The sequence below is a fragment of the Mya arenaria genome, chromosome 3 (assembly GCF_026914265.1).
Source record: "Mya arenaria isolate MELC-2E11 chromosome 3, ASM2691426v1".
NCBI lineage: Eukaryota > Metazoa > Mollusca > Bivalvia > Myida > Myidae > Mya > Mya arenaria.
This window is the reverse complement of record NC_069124.1, coordinates 25,199,573-25,227,261: the sequence shown is the minus strand read 5'-3', so window position 1 is coordinate 25,227,261 and position 27,689 is coordinate 25,199,573. Positions and strand designations below refer to the sequence as shown.

The 27,689-nt window shown below is 36.3% G+C and overlaps 1 protein-coding gene across 1 annotated transcript in view; it reads right to left on the bottom strand.

The window, feature by feature from the left end:
• Positions 1 to 18,684: 18,684 nt before the first annotated feature.
• The window catches only part of LOC128228534 (protein draper-like), a 28,242-nt gene continuing 19,237 nt past the window's right edge, over positions 18,685 to 27,689 (bottom strand). Inside the window, exons 13-17 of the mRNA XM_052939900.1 lie at positions 26,767 to 26,892; positions 23,956 to 24,141; positions 23,222 to 23,344; positions 21,620 to 21,745; positions 18,685 to 19,305 (exon numbers count right to left, since the gene is read on the bottom strand). Coding sequence (XP_052795860.1) covers positions 19,172 to 19,305; positions 21,620 to 21,745; positions 23,222 to 23,344; positions 23,956 to 24,141; positions 26,767 to 26,892 — 695 coding nt within the window. The 3' untranslated portion in view covers positions 18,685 to 19,171. The remainder of the gene's footprint in view (positions 19,306 to 21,619; positions 21,746 to 23,221; positions 23,345 to 23,955; positions 24,142 to 26,766; positions 26,893 to 27,689) is intronic.

The following is a 27,689-nucleotide window of genomic DNA, read 5'->3' as shown; positions in this document are numbered from 1 at the left end:
CCTCGGGAATTTATCAGCCATTATATGAGACTCTGTCATAGTTATATACCCACTTTTATTTTCTCTAAATATTCAATCCTAAGTGGCACTCTCTTTTCATTTCATGAAGATATATAGTACATTCGGGGATGACAATCTGAACACTTTAGATATCACCCCCTCCACCTCGATAAAACAGTATTGACTGTATCCAAACAGTAAACTGTTACCCCACACTGTCACCCGGTAGCGCATTGTTACCCGCTACCTGATAGTACGATGTGGTACGGGGTTCACCTTTACCGTATCGTCTGTGTCATGTAGGCGCTTTGTTTAGTATTTTGGTATCAGACGACAATGGCGAGGTTTGGAACAATTTAGTAAAATACTATGTATACCCGTATTTAAATGAAAAAGTACGTAAGTTTTATCAATCTATTAGGAACCAATTTTACAGTATAAAATAATGAGGATACGAGAACCAGAAATCCTATTCCTACATGATTTGCTGGGTTCCCCCCCCCCCCCCCCCCCCCCGCTCTAAATCAGCAAGTGTATATGTCAATTATATACCCCTTTTGGATTTTTAGCTTTTATTAGCATTGCAACATGACTTTTTTTTAAATAATTTGACATGCAAAAACCTTACATTTCTGTTAATATACATATTTTGTGAGTATAAAAATGCAAGAATTATTCAAATATCTCATTTCAAAGTGAAGATATAGCAATTTGTATGCACCCACCCTTCACCGCCATTAAAATGCACTGAAAAGTCACAAAAGCCTGACCCAAGTTTTTATTTTCATTGTAAGGCATGTAGAACTGCCCAAAAGGCTTTTTTTACTACATGCAAATAAATAACTGAATAAAACATAGCAAATAAACAAACTAAAATAAATAAACAGTTTCGTTACAAACTGAATGAGTTGTACATTAATTGCAATTACTGTTTTTATTTATTACACTGCTATTTAATAATGTGATATTGATCAAACCAATTATTATATTAATATTATATTATGTATAATAATGATTGTCAATTTATGAGTGAATTCCTTCTTTTTGCTGTTGTCTCCTGTTAAATGTTTTATAAATACTAATATGTGGTTGATTATAAACATGATTCCCATTTGTAAGTTATAATCATATATAAACATCAACTCTGGATTTAAATTGTACATTTACATTACTTCTAAGGCATAAAAAGGAAATGGGAAACAAGCTTATTAATTTTCCATATAAGCTTATGTTATTTGTGTTTTAAAAAAATCAAAATGAAGCCTTATTTGCATTCACTTAATATGTTGCCTTACTGTTTCAATTTATTTTCTACATTATGTAATCTGTGATTTATATTTACATGACCCATGATTGGAATAAAATTTATATTATCTTATCTTTTCTTATTACACAAAACAACGTTTCAGTTAGAAAACTACTGATGTAACCTAAATCTGGCATTTTTCTCGGGCTCTATTTTATATAAACACTTCTTTATTACATACTGTAAACATATTTGAGAAGGAAACGGTATGAAACTGGGGACGAACACAAACTTTGTGAAAAAAATATTGTTTATTTTACAATTATTTAAAGAATAGACATAAAATGTATTCATTCTGAATGTTAACACCTATTTACACAAGGTGTACTTGCAGTTTTAAGCTGTCAGCAACTGTTTCATGCATTAATCATCAAGCATCTGACTAAGTGAAAACTGTAGTTTCACTTCGCGGCAGCCATTTTGGATTTTTGTTTACATTTTGGCGAAGTCTATAAATGGTCTAAGAATGTTCATAGTCCAGTTGTTTTCGTATTAAAAGTGATACAAACTATAAGAGACCCCACTCATACTTAAATACAAACCAAATAATCCTTTGTACTTGCCTTAAAACATGAAAAAAACAACGTTTAATCAAATTTTCACTTTCGTTTTTCTTTTAGAAAAACCACGTTTTCAGTGAACTCTGACTGGTTTCCAGAATATTTCATCAACTAATTAACTATAAATAGCCACATGGTTCTCCGCAAATATTGATATATGTGTTTTAAAGGGTGTATAAAACCGGTACCAGCATTGGGTCGCCTTCCGTGAAAAATTAATATTCATGAGATTCATAAGGGGAGATTACTACAATTGACTTGGCATCGCTACTTTTATATTAACAAATCATCATTTATAGTGTTATTGTGTCCCATTACATGATAAGCAGCACATATTTTCATGGTCAAGACTGATTTTACTCAAATGAGGCCACAGGCAACTATTATAAGAATGCCAGGGGCAGCTGTTGGGATCTGCATCATACTTTTTTAAATTCCTGTGTACTATACGAATCACAGGTACTTGACACAAACTTTTTTAATGTTCTATGTATGGGCTATATACTATAATAAGATATCTTATAAGATATAAGATATCTTAATACACATACTTATATAGGTCGATTTTTGATTATGTGACTAGCGCCTGTGATATGAATCAGTAAGTATTTCATAATAAACAGTCATCGAAATTAGACTTTTGGATGAACAAGCCAAAATTATTATACTATTTATTGCTTGGCATCAAATTTTTGAACAAGCCCTGCTATATAAAATTCAGAATTTGAGCAAGTCCGAAAGACATTTTACCAGTGCAGGGCTTGTGGGCATGTGCTAATTTTGACCACTGATAAACCATAAACATTGTAACCCTATCTGAAAAAATCACAAACATGTAAGGCTAAAAAAGGTATGGTTAGAGTAACATCCTTTTCAAAAAAAGGTAGCGTAGCAGTGATTTTTTTTTAATTATTTTTACCGCCTGTGCCATGCAAATTGGGAAAAATGTCGACTTTGGTAAAAATACAAAATCAGGCCAAAATAGCTAATATAATGAAAAATATACATGTTTTAACTTTTTCATGCATACTTAATGCTGTGAAAGAGTAAGTCTTATCAAGATTCTGTCGATATTTCAAGAAATTCATTGCTTTTGTATTCATTAACGTAATCTGCATGTCTCAAATTGGGAAAAAGTGATACAATTTTGGGGAAAATGGACAGTTTTTAGCAAGGGGAAATAGCCTTTTGAAGGCAGTTAATTGCTCCCAAAAAAATCACTGTGTAGGTAGGCTTTTTTATTAGGCTTTATATAAGAATGTTATTTTCATCATTGGAGATTTTTTATTTTTTTAAAGTTAACTAGTATGCGCCTATTTTGTAGGTAGGGACGGATAACCTGAACCAAATGTATTTTTTAGGCCTAACCTTATTCGGCACAATAACATATTCAAGCTCTGCAATTATGTAAGAAAATTGGTATGCATTCGTTGTGCTATTTTTATCAATTCCTCTTAACAAAGTTCAACCTCTGTTTGACTGTTTCCCATACTGCAACACATGTGTAATACAGAATGTACATTAAAGTATTATTTCATGTCATTTAACAATTTCTAAATTGGTTATAATTACTTGGAATTTCTTTTTTCATATATATGCTCCTGTTTTTATTATCATACAACCTTTTATACTGGAAGAGTATAGGATTTCCCTTATCTATCCAAGGCCTGTTTTACACTTAACTCATACTGTAAACTTAAAATATTAAAACTGAAGTTTATAATTGTTACTAAAAAGCACCCAGTAATTTTATGATCAGAAGGGTGGAATACAGTTCTCTGGTCTTCTGTTCGTCCATCCTTCCGTCTTTACAGTTTCCGATCAATATCAGAAGAACGCTAAGGCTCAGGGATCTTAAACTTTGTCAGCACATTGATCATGACCAGCAGAGTTGGTCAAAGGTCAACGTTGTGGTGACCTTAAAATAACATTAAGCTGAAAATCGGTTTTTGGACGATTAACATATAACAAGAGGGCCAAATGGCCCTGAATCGCTCACCTGTCATATATTGCACAGTCTTCCATTATATACAAATATTGAAAACCTAAGCCTATGAACACGGGGCGTGGCCAATTTTGACCCCAGGGCTAAAGTTTGAACAATCTTAATAGTGGTCCGATAAACGATGCTTCATACCAAATATCTAAGGCCTTCGCCTTTTGGTTTCGGAGAAGAAGATTACTTAAGTTTTCATCATATACATATATAAGGAAACCCATGACCGCCCGGGTGGGGCCATTTTTTGACCCCAGAGCCAAAGATTGAACAATATTGGTACAAGTCAACTAGATGGTATATCATGCCAAATATCTAAGCTCTTGTCACTACTTGATTTTACGTGTGTATCTATATATGTATATTTGTAATTAATTGTTGTATGTGGCCCATATTGAAAATTGGTATGTGTACTAAATATGCTATCCAGTTTAAATTAAGACGTTATTTGTCTTTGTGAGTTCGGAGAAGATTTTTTAAGTTTTCACTATAACCCATATAGAGAAAAACCATCAGCCCCGGGGTGTGGCCAATGTTGACCCCAGGGCCATAATTTGAACAAACTTTGTAGAGGTCCACTAGACGATGAATCATGCCAAATATCTAAGCTCTAAGCCACGTAAGTTCAGAGGAGATGATTTTTGAAGTTTTCACTATAAACATATAGAGAAAACCCATGACCCCCCAAGGGGGCGGGGCCAATTTTGACCCCAAGGCCATAATTTGAACAATCTTTGTAGAGGTCCACTAGATGATGAATCATGCCAAATATCTAAGCTCTAGTCCAAGTAAGTTCAGAGGAGAAGATTTTTGAAGTTTTAACTATAAACATATAGAGAAAACCCATGACCCCCCGTGGCGGGGCCAATTTTGAACAATCTTTGTAGAGGTCCACTAGACGATGAATCATGCCAAATATCTAAGCTCTAAGCAACGTAAGTTCAGAAGAGATTTTTGATTTTATTTACTATAAACATATAGAGAAAACCCATGACCCCCCGGGGCGGGGCCAATTTTGACCCAAAGGCCATAATTTGAACAATCTTTGTAGAGGTCCACTAGACGATGAATCATGCCAAATATCTAAGCTCTAGTCCAAGTAAGTTAAGAGGAGAAGATTTTTGAAGTTTTAACTATAAACATATCAAGTATACCCATGACCCCCCAGGGCGGGGTCAATTTTGACCCCAAGGCCATAATTTGAACAATCTTTGTAGAGGTCAACTAGACGATGAACCATGCCAAATATCTAAGCTCTAGTCCAAGTAAGTTCAAAGGAGAAGATTTTTGAAGTTTTCACTATAAACATATAGAGAAAACCCATTACCCCCGGGGCGGGGCCAATTTTGAATCCAAGGCCATAATTTGAACAATCTTTGTAAAGGTCCACTAGACGATGAATCATGCCAAATATCTAAGCTCTAGTCCAAGTAAGTTCAGAGGAGAAGATTTTTGAAGTTTTAACTATAAACATATAGAGAATACCCATGACCCCCCGGGGCGGGGCCAATTTTGACCCCAGGGCCATAATTTGAACAAACTTTGTAGAGGTCCACTAGACGATGAATCATGCCAAATATCTAAGCTCTAGGCCAAGTAAGTTCAGAGGAGAAGATTTTTGAAGTTTTCACTATAAACATATAGAGAAAATCCATGACCCCCGGGGCGGGGCCAATTTTGACCCAAGGGCCATAATTTGAACAAACTTTGTAGAGGTCCACTAGACGATGAATCATGCCAAATATCTAAGCTCTAGGCCAAGTAAGTTCAGAGGAGAAGATTTTTTAAGGTTTTCACTATAAACATATAGAGAAAACCCATGACCCCTCGGGGCAGCGCCAATTTTGACCCAAAGGCCAAAATTTGAACAAACTTTGTAGAGGTCCACTAGACGATGAATCATGCCAAATATCTAAGCTCTAGTCCAAGTAAGTTAAGAGGAGAAGATTTTTGAAGTTTTAACTATAAACATATCAAGTATACCAATGACCCCCGGGGCGGGGCCAATTTTGACCCCAAGGCCATAATTTGAACAATCTTTGTAGAGGTCAACTAGACAATGAATCATGCCAAATATCTAAGCTCTAGTCCAAGTAAGTTCAGAGAAGAAGATTTTTGAAGTTTTAACTATAAACTTATAGAGAATACCATGACCCCCCGGGGCGGGGCCTATTTTGACCCCAGGGCCATAATTTGAACAAACTTTGTAGAGGTCCACTAGACGATGAATCATGCCAAATGTCTAAGCTCTAGGCCAAGTAAGTTCAGAGGAGAAGATTTTTGAAGTTTTCACTATAAACATATAGAGAAAACCCATGACCCCCCGGGACGGGGCCAACTTTGACCCCAGGGCCATAATTTGAACAAACTTTGTAGAGGTCCACTAGACGATGAACCATGCCAAATATCTAAGCTCTAGGCCAAGTAAGTTCAGAGGAGAAGATTTTTTAAGGTTTTCACTATAAACATATAGAGAAAACCCATGACCCCCCGGGTCGGGGCCAATTTTGACCCCAGGGCCATAATTTGAACAAACTTTGTAGAGGTCCACTAGACGATGAACCATGCCAAATATCTAAGCTCTAGTCCAAGTAAGTTCAGAGTAGAAGATTTTTGAAGTTTTCACTATAAACATATAGAGAAAACCCATGACCCCCCGGGGCGGGGCCAATTTTGACCCCAGGGCCATAATTTGAACAAACTTTGTAGAGGTCCACCAGACGATGAATCATGCCAAATATCTAAGCTCTAGGCCAAGTAAGTTCAGAGGAGAAGATTTTTTAAGGTTTTCACTATAAACATATAGAGAAAACCCATGACCCCCGGGACGTGGCCAATTTTGACCCCAGGGCCATAATTTGAACAATCTTGGTAGAGGACCATTTGGTGATCCTACCTACCATATATCAACGGCCTAAGCCTTGTGGTTTGGGAGAAGAAGATTTTTAAAGTTTTTCCTTTTGGTTGCCATGGCAACCAGAGTTCTGTATGGAATTGAATTCTTTGAACAACTTTGATAGAAGACAACCCAAGGAACCTATGAAGTTTTATTAATATTGGCCTAGCGGTTAAGGAGGAGATGTCTTTTAAGTAAATTGTTGACGGACGACGCACGCCGCACGACGGACAAAAGGCCATCACAAAAGCTCACCATGTCACAAAGTGACAGGTGAGCTAAAAAGGCAATTTCATAAAAAAAAATCTAAAAAGATATTATTATAAATTGGAAATAAAATTTAGTAGAATTACGTATGGTTATGTAAATCAATAATAAATCCAAAAATATTTATATAATGTGATTGTAAGTCTTAATAAGAACAATTAATATCTGCCATAAATAGAATGATACAAGAAAATCCAAATAGACATTATTTAAGAGTCGGTAGTTGCACTTGCAAAATGATAATCATATTTATCAGATATATGAAACAGCTGAAAGTTCTCAAACATAGACATTTATGTTCAAATATCACCGGTAAATAAAAATAATTGACCTAGTGACCTAGTTTTTGACCTGGGTTGACCCAATATGGAACTTGACCTAGCTTATGTTAAGATGATCATTCTGACTAAGTTTCATTAAGATAAGGCTAAAATTGTGACCTCTATTTTGTTCACAAGGTTTTTCTAATAATTGACCTACTGACCTAGTTATTGACTGCGTATGACCCAATATCGAACTTGACCCAGATTTTATAGAGATGATCATTCTGGCCAAGTTGCATTAAGATTAGCCTAAAATTGTGACCTCTATTGTGTTCACAAGGTATTTGTACTAATTGACCTAGTGACCTAGTTATTGACCGCAGATGACCCAATATCGAACTTGACCTAGATTTTATAGAGATGATCATTCTGACCAAGTTGCATTGAGATTAGGCTAAAATTGTGACCTCTATTGTGTTCACAAGGTTTTTCTAATAATTGACCTAGTGACCTAGTTATTGACCGTGAATGACCCAATATCAAACTTGACCTACATTTTATAGCGATGATCATTCTGACCAAGTTGCATTGAGATTAGGCTAAAATTGTGACCTCTATTGTGTTCACAAGGTTTTTCTACTAATTGACCTAGTGACCTAGTTATTGACCGCGGATGACCCAATATCGAACTTGACCTAAATTTTATAGAGATGATCATTCTGACCAAGTTGCATTGAAATTAGGCTAAAATTGTGACCTCTAATGTGTTCACAAGGTATTTCTACTAATTGACCTACTGACCTAGTTTTTGACCCCAGATGACCCAATATCGAACTTGACCTAGATTTCATAGAGATGATCAGTCTGACCAAGTTTCATAAAGATTAGGTCAAAATTGTGACCTCTGTTGTGTTCACAAGGTTTTTCTACTAATTGACCTAGTGACCTAGTTATTGACTGCGGATGACCCAATATCGAACTTGACCTAGATTTTATAGAGATGATTATTCTGACCAACTTGCATTGAGATTAGGCTAAAATTGTGACCTCTATTGTGTTCACAAGGTTTTTGTACTAATTGACCTAGTGACCTAGTTGTTGACCGCGGATGACCCAATATCGATCTTGACGTACATTTTATAGAGATGATCATTCTGACCAAGTTGCATTGAGATTAGGCTAAAATTGTGACCTCTATTGTGTTCACAAGGTTTTTCTACTAATTGACCTAGTGACCTAGTTTTTGACCTGGGTTGACCCAATATGGAACTTGACCTAGCTTATGTTAAGATGATCATTCTGACCAAGTTTCATTAAGATAAGGCTAAAATTGTGACCTCTATTGTGTTCACAAGGTTTTTCTAATAATTGACCTAGTGACCTAGTTATTGACTGCGTATGACCCAATATCGAAATTGACCCAAATTTTATAGAGATGATCATTCTGACCAAGTTGCATTAAGATTAGCCTAAAATTGTGACCTCTATTGTGTTCACAAGGTTTTTGTACCAATTGACCTAGTGACCTAGTTATTGACCGCGGATGACCCAATATCGAACTTGACCTAGATTTTATAGAGATGATCATTCTGACCAAGTTGCATTGAGATTAGGCTAAAATTGTGACCTCTATTGTGTTCACAAGGTTTTTGTACTAATTGACCTAGTGACCTAGTTATTGACCGTGAATGACCCAATATCAAACTTGACCTACATTTTACAGCGATGATCATTCTGACCAATTTGCATTGAGATTAGGCTAAAATTGTGACCTCTATTGTGTTCACAAGGTTTTTCTACTAATTGACCTAGTGACCTAGTTATTGACCGCGGATGACCCAATATCGAACTTGACCTAAATTTTATAGAGATGATCATTCTGACCAAGTTGCATTGAGATTAGGCTAAAATTGTGACCTCTAATGTGTTCACAAAGTATTTCTACTAATTGACCTACTGACCTAGTTTTTGACCCCAGATGACCCAATATCAAACTTAACCTAAATTTCATAGAGATGATCAGTCTGACCAAGTTTCATAAAGATTAGGTCAAAATTGTGACCTCTGTTGTGTTCACAAGGTTTTTGTACTAATTGACCTAGTGACCTAGTTATTGACTGCGGATGACCCAATATCGAACTTGACCTAGATTTTATAGAGATGATTATTCTGACCAAGTTGCATTGAGATTAGGCTAAAATTGTGACCTCTATTGTGTTCACAAGGTTTTTGTACTAATTGACCTAGTGACCTAGTTGTTGACCGCGGATGACCCAATATCGAACTTGACCTACATTTTATAGAGATGATCATTCTGTCCAAGTTGCATTGAGATTAGGCTAAAATTGTGACCTCTATTGTGTTCATAAGGTTTTTCTACTAATTGACCTAGTGACCTAATTATTGACCGCGGATGACCCAATATCGAACTTGACCTAGATTTTATAGAGATGACCATTCTGACCAAGTTGCATTGAGATTAGGCTAAAATTGTGACCTCTATTGTGTTCACAAGGTTTTTCTACTAATTGACCTAGTGACCTAGTTTTTGACCCCAGATGACCCAATATCGAACTTGACCTAGATTTTATAGAGATGATCAGTCTGACCAAGTTTCATAAAGATTAGGTCAAAATTGTGACCTCTATTGTGTTCACAAGCAATTGTGAACGGACGGACGGACGGACGGACGGACGACGGACGAAGAGTGATCACAAAAGCTCACCTTGTCACTACGTGACAGGTGAGCTAAAAACGCTTTAGCTCAGAGATCTTAAACTTTCTAGGTAGCAAGGTCATAGCCATGATATGCACTACAGTCGAAACCTGTTGGTTCGAGCCCGTTGGCCCGAATTCCTTTTTGACTCGAACTAGATGTTAAGGACCACTTTCTTTTTACTGATGGTAATTATTCCCAATTGGCTCGAATTTTCTGAGGCTCGAGGAAGATTCGCTGGTCCCTTGGAAATTGAGCCAACGAGGTTCGACTGTATATTGATTCTAAGGTCAGTGAGTCAAAGGTGAAGGTCAGGGTAACCTTCCGTTAGAAATCGGCTTACATTCAATAACTGAAGAACCCTTTGTCGCATGGACCTTAAACTTGGTAGTATGATTGGTTATGAACCATATTAAATTTAGGTAAGTCGATTGAAGGTCAAGTTGGTGGAAACCTTCAGCCCCGATAATCAGTTTCAGATCATTAAATTAAGAATGCTTTGGCCAAGGGATGTCAAACAAGGCATGTTGGTCATGATCAGCAATTGAACCCTATTGATTTTAAGGTCAGTGGGTCATTAATGGGGAGACATATTGTTTTTGCCCTGTCTGTCAGTCCGTACGTCACACTTCGTTTCCGCTCAATAACTAAAGAACGCTTGCTCCCAGGAACTTCATACTTGGTATGCTAGTTGGTCATGACTAGTAGATGACCGCTTTCGACTTTGAGGTCACTAGGTCAAAGGTCAAGGTCGCCATGACATTGAGGTGAATAAACGGTTTCCGCTCAATAACTTAAGTTCATTTGGGTCCAGGACCTTCATACTTGGTATGCTAGTTGGTCGTGACTAGTAGATAATCCCTATTGAATTTTAGATCAAAAGAACAAGGTCAAGGTTATTTTCAGATAAACAACGATATGTTGGCGGTGACCTTAAGTTAAAATTGTTTTCTGCTCAATAACTTAAGAAAGCTTACACCCAGGAACTTCATACTTGGTATGCTAGTTTGTCATGACTAGTAGATGACCGCTTTTGATTTTGAGATCAGTAGGTCAAAGGTCAAGGTCATTGTGACCTTGAGGTGAAGAAAAAGTTTCCGCTCAATAACTAAAGAACGCTTGCACCCAGGAACTACATACTTGGTATGCTAGTTGGTCATGACTAGTAGATGAACCCTATTGATTTTGTGTTCACTAGGTAAAAGGTCAAGGTCGCCGTGACCTTGATGTGAAGAAACGGTTACTGCTCAATAACTAAAGATTCTTTTGGTCCAGAAACTTCATACTTGGTATGCAAGTTGGTCATGACAAGAAGATGACCCCTGATTTGAGATAAGTAGGTCAAAGGTCATGGTCGCAGTAGATATTCACTATTTATTATGGGTGAATAAACCAAACTTCACTGTTTTTGTTTGTCTCCAGTCCAAGATTACAAATTTTATGTCCATCATTTATTTTTTCTCAGATACGACAATACAAAAGGGGAGAGAAGCGCTTTTTCAAAAAGCAATCTCTAGTTTTCTGTATGTTTTTCTAGAGTTATTGCGCTTTCATTATTTTCATAATAACGTTTTTACTTCTCCATAACTTCATATGTTTTTGAGGTATTGACAAGTCATACACATAATGACAGTGTTGAGGAGAAGTGCTATGCAAAAGGAACATTATTTAGTGCAGTGGTCGAAATTAGCACAAGCCCGCAAGCCCTGCACTGGTAAAATGTCTTTCGGGCTTACTCAAATTCTGAATTTTATATTGCAGGGCTTGTTCAAAAATTTGATGCCAAGAAATAGTATAATAATTCGGGCTTGTTGCCCCCAAAAGTCTGATTGCGATGACTGTTAGTGTATCGTATTGCTCATTGAATATTTGCAAACTTACCTTTTTTATTTCTCTCCATATGTTTTCAGTGGTCCGCAAGCCCTGCTGTGGTAAAACGTCTTCCGGGCTTGTTAAAATTCTAAATTTTATATAGCAGGGCTTGTTAAACAAATTGAAGAATAATAATTCAGGCTTGTTTATCCATAAGTCTAATCTCAGTAACTGTTTTTGAGGTAATTACTTCCATTTCATACACATCTTTACTGTGTTGAGGAAAAATGATGTGCAAAAGAAACTTTTTTTTGTTCATAGTAGTTTAGAGATTTTGTCGTTTGATTATGTATATGCCCTTTTACTTCTCTCATTGCTTTATATGTTTTTAGCTCACCTTAGCGGTAGGCTGAGGCTGAGCTAGAAGGACCGATGAATGTCCGTCGTCCGTCGTCTGTCGTCCATCGTCCGTCTACACTTAGTAAAGTAAACACTCTAGTGGTCACATTTTTGCCTCAATTGTCACGAAGCTTGGATAGGATGTTTGTCCCAGTAATTACTCGGACGAGTTTGAATATGGGTCATCTGGGATGAAAAACTAGGTCACATGACCCAAAAATAGAATAAAATCTTGTTAACACTCTGGAGGCTACTTTTTCAGTCCAAATATCCTGGACATTTGTCGGAAAGGTTGTTTCGATGATTTTAAGATTAAGTTCGAATATGGGTCATCTGGGGTCCAAAAATAGGTCACAGAGCCCAAATATCGAAAACCTTTTTAACACTCTAAAGGTAACATTTTCAGCCCAAATATCCTGGAAAATTGTCAGAAAGGTAGTTTTGATGATTTCTAGCTCGAAGTTCGAATATTGATCATCTGTACCAAGAAGGTACCAACTTCAAACTCCATGAACTTATTCACAGTAAATTGTGACATTTTGTGACGAGATTAATAAATCCAACCTTAATATTGAAAGAGTTTTTGCCCTTTGTATCTTTTCAAACAAATACATATTTGTCATGTTTTTTACGCCCCTGTTTAAAAAAACTGAACATGTAATAGTTTCACCTATGGTGTATGGATGGGCACCATCAAGTCCGATCGATTTTATTGAACTAAATTTCTAATTTAGCCGAAATCCCTATTCTGAAAAAGTCCCTATTTCGAAGTAAAAATTACGGTCCCGATTCGGTATTTCACACCTTTATATCAATCCTTATTTCGAACTAGATCATTACATAGTTTTGACCGAGGACAAATAAATCGGCCAATATGAAATAATCTAATTTTAAGGTACGACAATTTGGTTAGGAAACATTCTAATAACTTACTTTCAGCTTATATTAATGTTTATTTATCCCTTATTCATTCATGGTGTCTGATGTCCTAGACTTGACATTGCTGATTTTGACAAGCATCCTTTAAAGGGACTGTACACCAGATTGGCACCCAAAAAAGTTTTTTTTTCTGAAACGAATCTAAGGACAACTATTTATTAGAATGTCTTACGCTTTAATATCATAATTCTAAAAAAGTACCAAAATGTAAATAATAATTGTGTCGGAGACCGGGTTCGAACCCGTGTATCCAAAATTGCAGTCCAGCGTTGTATCCAATGTACCACGAAGTCTTACTCCAAATGAGTGGTTCATTTAAGCTTATACCTTATATATAATATCACGCGATAACATGGACTAGCCAATCACGCATAAGAAATGAATTCTACTAGGTAGACATACCCAGTAATCTTTTTTAATGGAAAAATACGAAATAACTGCTTAACTTAAATACATTGTAAACTATGTGGTACTTCAGTTAGTAAGTTTCAATGCATTGTACACATCGATACCAAGTTTATGTCAGTTTTCGACAATTTTCTTTTTTTTTCTTGCAAACTGATCATCTGATGCACAGTTGCTTTAAGTAGCATTGCACACTATCATGAATAAAGCACTGTAGAGTGCAAGGAAAAGATCAAAATTTACCTTTCCTCGGCAATCTTGTAGGTTTCAATATATTGATATTGGGCGAGATTTGGCATATATTGTCGTCAGTTGACTAGTGTGGGTACTACGATTGTCCCTGCAGCGCGGCAATTACGTAACAATATTGTTTAATAAACACTAATATCTTATCAGTACTCAAATCATATTATTTTTTATCATTTAAGTCTAAAGAGTTCAGCATAAAATCGCATAAAGATTAATACGTTTTTGATGCATCCATCTAGAGTTTTTACATTAATAGGGGCTGGAGACCAGATGGTCCCTAAATGGCCAACTACATTATTTCCCCAAGACAACACTAGGGTTGTCAACACGAGCTAGTATGGGGTCGATACTACATCATTTATCATGATTTAAAGAATAGTTTGTCGCTGTCTCAATCCTGTGTAAAATAGCGCACAATGGTTTCCCAATTCACAGTGTGTATATTTAGTATGTTAAAATCACGTGAATAGTTCAGATCAATAAACAGACGCCATTTTTAAATTAGCTGCGAATAACTTGGTAGACAGACACATGTAAATTTCGAGAGGAAATACTCGCAAAAACTGCGAAAGATACATGTGTCATAAGCGATGGGATACACCAGTAAGTAATATTCAATGAGTTGTACACAATGCCAATTATATACATCTTTTTGACATCTTTTTCTTGCATTTGTATAATCTGGTTTAGTCCCTTTAACTCCAATGTTTTTGTATGTTAGCATCAATCCTAGAAAATCTGTTGATATTGTTGTTATTTATACATGTATTTATTTGTGACAGTGTGTGTCTCTAGTATAGTTTGTGTTCTTTTTGTCTTGTGACATTTTGTCTGTCTCTCATTTAGTGTTTGTTGTCTTGAGACATTGTGTGTGTCTCTAGTTGAGTAATTGTTGTCTTGTGACATTTTGTGTCGCTCGTTTAGTATTCGTCGTCTTGTGACATTTTGTGTCGCTCGTTTAGTATATGTTGTCTTGTGACATGTTGTGTCGCTCATTTAGTATTTGTTGTCTTGTGATATTTTGTGTCGCTCGTTTAGTATTTGTTGTCTTGTGATATTTTGTGTCGCTCGTTTAGTATTCGTCATCTTGTGACATTTTGTGTCTCTAGTTGAGTATTTGCTGTCTTGTGACATTTTGTGTCGCTCGTTAAGTATTCGTTGTCTTGTGACATTTTGTGTCGCTCGTTAAGTATTCGTTGTCTTGTGACATTTTGTGTCGCTCGTTTAGTATTCGTTGTCTTGTGACATTTTGTGTCTCTCGTTGGTTGTCTTGTGACATTTTGTGTCGCTTGTAAAGTATTTGTCGTCTTGTGACATTTTGTGTCGCTCGTTGAGTGTTTGTTGACTTGTGACATTTTGTGTCGCTCGTTTAGAATTCGTTGTCTTGTGCCATTTTGTGTCGCTCGTTTAGTATTTGTTGTCTTGTGACATTTTGTGTCGCTCGTTTAGTATTCGTTGTCTTGTGACATTTTATGTGTCTAGTTGAGTGTTTGTTGTCTTGTGACATTTTGTGTCGCTCGTTTAGTATTTGTTGTCTTGTGACATTTAGTGTCGCTCGTTAAGTATTTTTTGTCTTGTGACTTAGTATTCGTTGTCTTGTGACATTTTGTGTCTCTAGTTGAGTATTTGTTGTCTTGTGACATTTTGTGTAGCTCGTTTAGTATTTGTTGTCTTGTGACATTTTGTGCGCTCGTTTAGTATTTGTTGTTTTGTTACTTTTTGTGTCGCTCGTTTAGTATTCGTTGTCTTGTGACATTTTGTGTCGCTCGTTTAGTATTTGTTGTCTTGTGACATTTTTGTCGCTCGTTTAGTATTCGTTGTCTTGTGACATTTTGTGTCTGTAGTTGAGTATTCGTTGTCTTATGACATTTTGTGTCGCTCGTTTAGTATTCGTTGTCTTGTGACATTGTGTCTCTAGTTTAGTATTTGTTGTCTTGTGACATTTTGTCTCGTTCGTTTAGTATTTGTTGTATTGTGACATTTTGTGTCGCTCGTTTAGTATTTGTTGTCTTGTGACATTTTTTGTCGCTCGTTTAGTATTTGTTGTCTTGTGACATTTAGTGTCGCTCGTTAAGTATTTTTGTCTTGTGACATTTTGTGTCTCTCGTTGGTTGTCTTGTGACATTTTGTGTCGCTCGTTTAGTATTCGTTGTCTTGTGACATTTTTGTCGCTCGTTTAGTATTCGTTGTCTTATGACATTTTGTGTCTGTAGTTGAGTATTCGTTGTCTTGTGACATTTTGTGTCGCTCGTTTAGTATTTGTTGTCTTGTGACATTGGGTCTCTAGTTTAGTATTTGTTGTCTTGTGACATTTTGTGTCGCTCGTTTAGTAATTGTTGTCTTGTGACATATTGTGTCGCTCGTTTAGTATTTGTTGTCTTGTGACATTTTGTGTCGCTCGTTTAGTATTTGTTGTCTTGTGACATTTTGTGTCGCTCGTTTAGTATTCGTTGTCTTGTGACATTTTGTGTCGCTCGTTTAGTATTTGTTGTCTTTTGACATTGTTTGCCACCCGTTTAGGGTTCGTTTTCTTGTGATATTGTTTTCCCTTCATTTAGTGTTTGTTGTCTTGTGACATTTTGTGTCGCTCGTTCAATATTTGTTGTCTTGTGACATTTTGTGTCGCTCGTTTAGTATTTGTTTTCTTGTGACATTTTGTGTCGCTCGTTTAGTATTCGTTGTCTTGTGACATTTTGTGTCGCTCGTTTAGTATTTGTTGTCTTGTGACATTGTTTGCCTCCCGTTTAGGGTTCGTTGTCTTGTGACATTGTTTTCCCCTCATTTAGTGTTTGTTGTCTTGTGACATTTTGTGTCGCTCGTTCAGTATTTGTTGTCTTGTGACATTTTGTGTCGCTCGTTTAGTATTTGTTGCTTTGTGACATTTTGTGTCGCTCGTTTAGTATTTGTTGTCTTGTGACATTGTGTATCGCTCGTTTAATGTTCGTTGTCTTGTGACATTGCCTATCGCTTGTTTAAATGTTCATTGTCTTGTGACATTGTGTATCGCTCGTTTAATGTTTGTTGTCTTGTGACAGTGTGTGTCTCTAGTTTAATGTTCGTTGTCTTGTGACATTGTGTATCGCTCATTTAATGTTTGTTGTCTTGTGACATTGTGTGTCTCTAGTTAAGTGTTTGTTGTCTTGTGACATTGTGTGTCTCTAGTTTAATGTTCGTTGTCTTGTGACATTGTGTATCGCTCGTTTAATGTTCGTTGTCTTGTGACATTTTGTGTCTACCGTTTAGTGTATGTTGTCTTGTGACATGGAGTGTCTCTCGTTTAGTGTTAAATGTCTTGTGACTTTATGCGTCTCTCGTTTAGTATTCATTGTCTTGTGACATTGTGTTTATCTCGTTTAGTGTTTGTTGTCTTGTGATTTTGTGTGTGTCTTGTTCGTGATGTTGTGTTTCTCTTTATTTCGTGCTCCTTTCCTTGTGACATTATGCGTCTTTAGTTTAGTGCTCGGTGTCTTGTGACATTCTTTGTCTCTCATTTAGTGTTCGTTGTCTGGCGACATTAACGAAATCCGATCCGTTAGCTCACATTCACCTTCGTTTTTTCCATGACATTGACCATATAAGGTATAGGCGAACTTGTCTATCCTTGTTTTTTTCTGAGCTATTCAATTGACTTCTTTAAACGTGGACTTGCAGGAGCGCAATTGTTCATTTTACTAATGTTAGTGTCGACTGTATGATTGCAGTTTTGCATATGCATGATTCGGCTTTCTAAATTACATCATCATACTGTTAAAGGCAAGTTATACGATCGATGTTTAAGTGAGTGTAAACAGTTTAGATCTGATAAATACACATTTTGTCTACGTTAAGACAAATGTCAAATCAATACGGAAAAACTGACGTATTTAAACAACAAATAGCACGTCTACATTGAAAATGTAAGTGATATTTAGTACGATTAAGAAGCACGGTGTGTGAATTAACACGTCCAGAATATTATATAATTATCATTATATAATTTACGTTTTTAACATGTTTAACAACGATCTCGTAGATCACATTGCTTACTTTGATACAGACCAGAACCCATTTTCACTAACTTCTTTAGTTTTAGTCTTAAGTTTGAGACTCGGATTAAAAAAGCAAGATGTTAATTTTGTTGGAAAAAAAGTATTAATAGAGAAAAAGCAGTTTTAACTGCTGTCTTTGTCACAATCGAACTGTTCTACAACCAGGCATACACATTTTGTCAAAATTATTTCCATTATGGATGTTTATGGATGTTTTGAAACATTGAAGTATTCTGCTTTCTGAGTCTGAGTCTGAAACTCGGACTCAAGACGTCAATGCTTACGGACCCTGCACTTTCGACCTATTGGTATTGTTCTCATACTTCAGGAACAGATTAAACAGTAAAGTCGAAACGCGCTATATCGGACTCTCGATATTCTGGCCAGTCGAACTTTTTTCGAATGTGATATGCACCAGTCAATTGTAACCACGCCCCCCACCAGGTCTGGGGAATAGCGGGGACTTTGACTTTCGGTCCAGCCAACCCCGGGTAAAATTCCCGTCCTGCGGGGACGAACTGATGGTAAAAACCCGGCAAAATGCCCCCGCACCCCAGAGACTCTATATAAGGCTCAATCTCCGCTAAATTTGGCGCAAAGACAAAACCACCGCGGTCACACGGCCCTGCGGTGCCACCTGGAAAGTAAAAAACACGGCCCATTTCCCCGGCTATCCCCCCGGACCGTGGTTACAATTGACTGGTGCATTAGCTTTAGTTATACACTATTTTTTGGTTATATCGAATGTGCGTTATCACATGTGCGTTATCACAAAGCATACCCCCGGGTCATAACGACTTCGTCATTGCGACTGCATACATAAATACGATGCATCGAGTAAAGCAGCACAACTTTAATGACTCTGTTTATTAAATCAAAAAAGGCCCAATCAATAAACAACAAAACTGCAAAAAAGAACAACAATTAAATATTCACTATATATGTACAATCAAAAACACGGTCACATGTGTTTTTGAACATATGATTACTTGAATTCACGCGCTATTTAATGATATTGCCCAGTTAGAAGTTGGTTTGTTATTTCCTGTTTTTTTTTCGCAATTCCATCTAGGAGTCTTGGAATACTAAATGCACAAAGCAAAAAAAGAGAGAAGAACACATACATACACTTGAATTTGGGTTGAAGATATTGTCAGTATTCTATGCATAGACATCTTTAGTCACATTTATATAACACAGTGTTTCATCAGCATCTTATACAGCAAAAAGAAAAGTAACGTTCTTTCTATGAATAGACATAAGTCGGATTTTATCACTCAAAGTAGACACTAGATTGATTTTCAATCAATACAAGTCATGTTCCGTGAGCACATCTTATGGGCAAGTGGGCACTCCGCCAGCATTATGAGTCACTGTGTTCGTCGGGCATTTACATTTTCCGTCCTTACACATCAGGCCAGCGCCAGTGTTACACTCACGTCTGGCGTCGCAGTCCTCACCATGTTGTTCTGTGAAAAAAATGAACAGGCATTACAACTTTTGATCACATAGCCTAAATCTATGCTACAAACCATATATACATTCGTTTAAGCTTTATTATTTCCGTTTGTTTGTTTATTTGAGTTTATCAAGGTCTGCCCGCGCCCATTGGCTGAATTATGGCTTGACCCCGCCGTGACGCCAACACGACTTGAATTGTGTTTAAATACCATAAGTGACATGAGTTATAAGTGACAGCAATTCGCAGTCAAATCCAGGCATTAGAAGACTTGAAGAAACATAGTGAGATACAAGAGATCCGGGTGCGATACCCTAGCTCTTCGCGAAGAGACCTCTTGGTTCTTTAACGTGCTCGGTGTAAAGCACCGATACACTGGATACAACTTTCCTAGGTTGAACCAGTACTGAGTTCACCACTTCCAAGCACTACCCTTTAAATGCTGAACACCAGGCAAGGGATCGACTTGTACCCGTTTATCGTAGGCAGATGCCCTAACCACTAGGCAACGGAGACGGTGTTTTATTATTTCTATTCACATTTCGAGCTGAGGTTAATCGGAACTCCTCGGCCATTTTCCTTCGTAAATAATCTCGGATATATATGGACGGTTTACAATATCGGAAATATTTACATTTAATTACACTGCAAGTAGATTGCGTAGTATTTTAAAGTCAAACAACTCCTAGAAATACTCAAGTATTTATGTAATATTACACTTCACTGTGAATATATTTGAACTTGGTTATACAAAATACACGTTAAAACAATACAATTAATTATATAAGTAGTATTTATGATTTTACGAACTACTTCTACTGATGAACAGAAATACATCCGAAGTTGTTAGGAAATGGCCGAGGAGTTTCGATTGCAATTTGAATAAGAGTTCTGGCTGTACGTTATGTATTATACAGTATATGTTAGCTCCAGACAGCAATTCTTACTTAATACATATTATTATTTCTAGTGCGCCTAAAACGGATTGCCTAATTATTAATAATATGTTTACGACCGAAAAATATTATAGATTCAGTTATTGCAGGTTATGCACCAGTCATTTGTAACCACGCCCCTCCAGGTCCGGGAATAGTGGGGACTTTGACTTTTGGTCAAACCAAGCCCGGGCAAAGTCTCCGCCTTGCGGGGACAATCTGCTGGTAAAACCCCGCCAAATGCCCCCGCACCCAAGGGACCATAGGTAAGGCCAATTTCCCGCTAAATTTTGCGTGAAGACAAAACCACCGCAGTCACCCGGCACTGCGGGGCCACCTATAAAGTAAAAACACGGCCCATTACCCCGGTATACCCCCGGACCTGGGGGGGGGGGTTACAATTGACTGGTGCATTATATCTTCATGTTGTTGTTTTTTCATCTGAAATCGGACGCGAAATTGCCTCTCATTTATAACGAGATTTTCAAAGCGTAGTAAATAATAGTTTTTTATGCAAGATTGTTTCTCTTTTTTTTGTGCTCCTTTCCTTGTGACATTATGCGTCTTTAGTTTAGTGTTCGGTGTCTTGTGACATTCTTTGTCTCTAATTAAGTGTTCGTTGTCTGGCGACATTAACGAAATCCGATCCGTTAGCTCACATTCACCTTCGTTTTTTCCATGACATTGACCATATAAGGTATAGGCGAACTTGTCTATCCTTGATTTTCTAAACTATTCAATTGACTTCTTTAAACGTGGACTTGCAGGACTGCAATTGTTCATTTTACTAATGTTAGTGTCGACTGTATGATTGCAGTTTTACATATGCATGATTCGGCTTTCTAAATTACATCATCACTGTTAAAGGCAAGTTATACGATCGATGTTTGAGTGAGTTTATACAGTGAAGATCTAATAAATATACATTTTGTCTAGGATTGCAAGGAAAAGCTGCTTTAATATTATTTTTTAAAAGACTCAAATAAAGGTGGATGCATTTTCAATTAATTTGCTTTGTTGCATTATCTTGTTTCACTTTTTACTTCAACGGTCAGAACAAAACAAACAAAAACATATGATTTGTTTACAGATAAAAAATAGCGATATTTTGGCGCTTTTTAACTGCGGTATTTGATGCCATGTATCTTGTATAAAGGCTTAGATTTTATTATCTACACAAATCATTAATTTGTTTATGTTTAAATTCAAATGAGTAAAGCATGGAACTGCATTACGGTCAGAAAAGTATGTGTGCATCAGCCTATATTGTGCAATTTTAATTCCAACCCATTATCTTTATGTATACTCTATATCATTGTTGTAAATACCGATCTTGTTGAAAGAAAAAAAGGCAATAAAATATGTTTTAATCAATTTTAAATCCCTTACGTGCTCTCACGCATTTGCCGCTTCTTTCTTGGAACGGATCTTCACATTTGCACGTGTCATCACATATGGCGTTTTCCGGGCACCTTTCATCGCATTCACAATTTTCACCGAGATCTCTTGTATTAGCTGAAAGAAAGTTAATAAAATAAGTACTAGTAATATAAATATATGAAATGCAGGTGTTACTTATGTACTGGACGTAGCGTGGGTGAAGGGTCCCTAAAATAGTTCCTATCATACAATTATATTAGCGTTGACGCCAATGTCTTCACCAAAAGTGATCGCCGGACCAATTCTGACTAAGCATTTAGAAAGTTTTTGACTTATACGAGCAAAGTTCAACTCATTAATTGGTTTTATATTATTGGTTACCCAGCAGCTCACGCGACAAGCACTAAGAAGTTTATCTTATTTTCGTTTTCAAAACAATTAAATTATATCCTGGCTGCGCCCGGCTTTTGCATATTTCATGGTTGAGTGAAGCCAAAAATCCAGAAGTATCACCTCCATAACCGAATGCTCTTGCAAGTTTACCGGTGCACAAACACAACTTAGGTATTGTCACGAAAATAGGCCTTCCTTCGCGTTAAGCTGGCCGCACTTTCACATATTGACAGTTTTGACGTTTTTGATTTTATTTTTTGTCTCAGAATCCGCTCATTGTGGCACCAGTGCCTTCGATTCAGTCATATAAGATAACTCACAATAGAACAGATCTCACTTGGTTGGTTTACTGTCGAAAATTTCATTTTTCTTAAAGCATTAGTAATTAATATCAATTAGTTAATGGAAACATTAATTGTAAACTACAGTGGTTAAATGTAAACTACAATATTTTTTTAATTGAATGAATATTCAATGTAAACTACTAGTACAATGATACAATGCAAACTACAACTACAACTGAAACACTTTTTTGATCACTGTTTTACTCTACGATTTCGAAATTGCAGAAAAAATACAGTTAAAGCATACATAAGTGTTTGGGATTTAGTGGGGAGTGAACCCACGCCGGTAAAGTCGAAAAAGAAAAAAAAGAAAACCGGTGGGTAGTCCACACGGCCACCGGGACTTTAATTGTATCGTTGGATATGTTGACTACTTGAAAAATTGATAACACGTGATTATGTCAATCAACATATCACGCAACACTACAGCTGTAATTAATTTCCAATCGCGTTATAAACGCTAATGAAAAAACGATATTTGAGTAAATATCAACATTTGATGAAGGGTCCCCGCTTAAAAAAAGCACGCCTTCCTTTTATTACTGGAGTTTGATAAGGTGATTACTTTCCTCACACTCTCAGACAAACCTGTTTATCAAAGCTCCATCAGACGGCGGTTTTCTGACCATGTTTGTCGAGGTGTTTTAAAACCAATTTCTCAATCAAACTCTGGTAAAAACGAAGGCGGGGCTACGTAAGCGGCGTAGACTGAGCTATATGTTTTATTTAAAATGTTGGAGAAATATGTCAAGTAATTTTTGTTGAAAGTTTTCATTCAAAGCAAAATATTGCCTTCCCGTGAAACATTCATAACGCTTTTTATCACGTGGTATACACACACTGTTTAATACATATAAGGTCGAGAAAAACTTACGAATGCAGTCATTTTGATTAGCATTGTAGGGTGCATCTTGTCTGCACACGCACGTCCCAAGACACATCGTGTTTTCCCCATCACAGTTTTCGTCCAATTCGCAGGGTTCGTTGAGGGCTGCCACTGTTGAGTTAGTCATTGAAATATACATGTATACTCGTCTAGATGATGATGATGATGATGATGATGATGATGATGATGATGAAAGGATCAATGCTTTGTTACTCGACAATAAATGGTGTTACAAAGTCAGTGATGACTTTGTAATTGTTTACTAGAGGTTAAAGATGCACTTTCACTGACCGATTGTTTTAACAACTTTATTTATTTGTCTAGGATCGAGCCAAATTATGCGAAAATGCATGTAAACCAGTCATATAAGAGTGATGTCTAAATATTCGATTGCAGATTTTATATTTAAGTTCAAAAAATGATGTGTGTGCATTTTTTCTTAAACCGTTAGTAACGGTATTAAATAGCCGTAAAACACTTATTTTGGAACGGAAATATGAAAATAAAAGATATTTTGTCAGCAGTCTTTTATTACTGGTTTGCAGATTTTTACACCAAAATTTGCTCATTTCAAGACATTTTTTTTGTAAAAACGGCAAATCTATGAGAGTGCAGCTTTAAAATCGGTTTGCGGTATGAAAAATCATCATAAGCATAATCAAGCCGAGGTATAAATCCACAAGATAGTTCCAATTTAAATTATTACGGTTTAAAACACTTACGGGGCACACATCCATCATTACTAGGGTCCGCTAGGTCCCACCAACAGGAAAACTTTCCTAAGATTGGAACCTTTGGTGGTTTACAAATGCAGACTTGATCACAAAAGTCGCTTTCATCATCGCCGGCGCTACACTTCCCAGTGTTACAGTCATGGTTGTTATTGCACTTTTCTCCCAGCCGTGATACTTTGGTTAAAACAATAGTCATTTCGATAGAACATTTTCAAATTCAAGGTAAACACAATCAATGGATTAACAATAATGATCATAATACTTGAAAAGTTGATGTATGCACACAACAAGGCACTCCCGATAGAGAACAGAAGTTTAATAGCTTTGAAGCTTACCACAGGCGTCAGTCACGCCGACAGAACCCACCCTTTTTGACCCCCCTCCTTCCAAAAAACACAACAACAAAAAACAACAACAACAATTTTTTTTTATATTCAAAACCATAAATGATTGGAACATGATCACTATTCACAGACACCTAAATTCCACGAACAAAATAATCCGTATATATTCTTATTTTCCTTATTTAAGGTTTATATGTGAAGGTCATGTGTCAAAATAACTTAGAATAAGAATTTAATAAAGTTTCAGAAAACGTACAAATTCAAAACATTTCTATCAACAAAACAATGCCTTAACATAATGGTCAACCTTTAATAAGTTATATTACAATATATTGGGAATATTTTTTTCGGGGAATTTTTTGTTTATCATTTAACACATGGAATGCAGAATACTAATCTAATGTGACGCCGTCAGTTGAGATAGGGATGTGTTCAACTTATTGCGAAAAACTGAGCGTACATATCTGTTTTGAAAAAAAACCCGCATCGCCAAGCATTGTATATTCGATTCTGCACATCATTATCAGTTTGTTTCGACTGTGCCTACATGCATAAATATCAGTTTTTCCCTATAATTCGATATGAAGCTAGTTTTTAGAGGTATTAACTTGTTCATTACATACTATTTATCTCTCGCAAAACCATTGTTAAATGAAGGATAATTTCGTAATGTGTTAATGACCGAATGAGGCCACGACGAGCGAAGAACATGAAGTTTTGTGAAAGTTACAAGTGTTCCCTCCTGCGTTCATACAGCACGAGAACACGAAACATGCTATATTTTACAGTTTAGATAATTATTATTCACGAACAAACAATAGTGAAAAGCTCAGCTGATGAGCATTTATTCTTTAAAAGTGTTTGTATACCACGTGGCGAATTGCGCCATAAATATTTCGCCAAAAGGCAATGCTTGGCTTCGAATGAAGGCTTTAAAGCTGCACTCTCACAGATATACCGTTTTTACAACTTTTTTTATTTTTAGTCTTCGAAAGAGCAAATTTGTGCGTTAATTTCTGCAAACCAATGATAAAAGATTCTGACAAAAGATCAGATCGTAAAATTTCCGTTCGAAAATTAATAATTTATGGCTTAAACCGTTTAAGAAAAATGCATAACACATCAATTTTTGAACTTAAATATTAAAATCTGCCATCTAATTTTTTGTCAGCAGTCTTATATAACTGGTTTCCATGCATTTTCGCAAAAATTGGCTCGTTCCAAGACAAAAAAAAAAAGTGAAAACGTTCAATTTGTAAAAGTGCAGCTTTAAACAAAGATAACTTTACTCCTAGTATTTCTTGTTATGAATGAAGCCTTGCGCAGTCTACGCTACTTAAATACAGAGCACCGCCTTCAGTATTTTACCAATTTTTGATTGAGAGTTTAGTTTCTTAAAACACTTCGATAAAACTTTTAAACAAAACATTATTTTGATAACTGGTTTGTCGAAATGTTTGAGGAAACTAATACAATAACGAAGTTGTGGTTATAAAACAAAATCGGGCCTACTCAAGACAAGACTGCCCTTTGTTTCATTTAAAATGTTGAAAAAATAAAAGTTATCTTTGTTTTAAGTCTTTATTTTAAGCAAAATATTTCTTCCGACGTAGCATTTATGACATAATTTTTCACGTGGTATGCACACACTGTTAAAGAAATGTTGACGACAAGAAACATTTGTAAAAAATAATATGGTGATAATTAAAGAAGTCCAACTTCAACACAAATTACAGCGCATAAGACATGGCTTTCTTTTAAAATCTCTTTTTACAATATAACGTGATGTTTTATCCAGGCAAATTTTATACTTTTTTAAAATCATTTACCTATAGGCTTTGAAATATGCAGTCGTCTTAACTAAAACAATCATTAATGGCCGAGGCGATGGCCACAGTCAAGGACATTAATGACTTTGCGGTCAATATGATCAGCATATTTCGCACAATGTTTTAGTATAAATGATACTGCACGATTATGACATCATATGATAAACAGTTGCCGGTCAATCATAAGACCGGTCAATATGGCGTTTATTATGTCTACGAAAATTGTTCTTTATCCAATCATTGACGGAGTATTTATAGATCAGGCCTAAAAAAAAATATGTCAGTTTCGGGTAACCCGACCCTACCTATAAAATGCGCCGACCCTTACTATTTTTTTCCGTTTCTGAGCAAAAAAAATATTCGTTAGCGAATGGAGAGTTACGAAGGGCGGATAAATGCAGATTTTAATCAGAATTATTGTTTATATGATAAAACAAAGTCAGGCAATGACAGTAATGTAGGAAAGACTGTCATGTGCAAGAATACACTCTGAACTTACGACAGATTTTGAAAAAAAAATCCCTTCCTACCCTACCTAGAAATTTTGGGAAGGTTACCCTAAACAAATATTTTATTTTTGACCTCATGTAATATTACATGCTGTAAGAGATGATTGTAGTACGTACAGCAAATTTTTCCATCTTGATCCAGCATGCTGCCCTGCTTACATACACACACATCTGTACCACATTGCGTGTTAATATCCCTGCACGTTGACATATTATTGCACGGTGAACCTAAATGTCCATCACCTGGAATAAGGGTGCATAAAACATTCATTCGGAACTCCTCGGCCATTTTTATCGAAAACAACCTCGGATGTATTTGGACGGTTTGCATACTCAAAAAGTGGTACGTTTAAGTCAGCTGCAAATAGATCGCGTAGTAATCGTATTTAGCAGTTTAAATTTATGACTTAACTCTTGGGAATTTAATTATGTTTGCAATAAAACACTTCACTGGCAATCAATTTAAACTGAGATCAATAAATACAACTCTTAAACACTACATTTAATTAATGATATTATTCAAAAAATTACGAACTACTTCAACTGTTGTACCGGCATACATCCGAGGAGCTCCGAATGTAAAACGTTAGCTTTTTTCTGATGTGTACCATCACCATGTCCCTTTAACATTTACATGTTTAGCGAGCATGCAGCCAATTTGTGAAATAGAGCTTTTAAAACTCTTAAACAACAACGATGCGTACCTTACAAGGAACGAACTAGGTTAAATATGTTGACTGTACAAATGTTTATTGCCAGCTGGACCTTTGCTACTCATTTTCACCGGGTAACACTAGCGGATTTAGAGGCTGGGGGAGGGGGCACCAAGCGCGCGATCCCCGCAAAATCGTCCCAAGTCCACTTTTTATATCAATATCGGAGAAAAAATACGCTCAAAAATACACAATTTTTGACTATTTTTTGTTTAAAAATATGGGAAAAAACCCCAAACCGCTGACAAATAATTTAAACCATTTCAATTTAGGTTCTGAGGGAGTGGCAAATGTCACAAGGTTGTGCCTTTTAAAGCTGCACTCTCA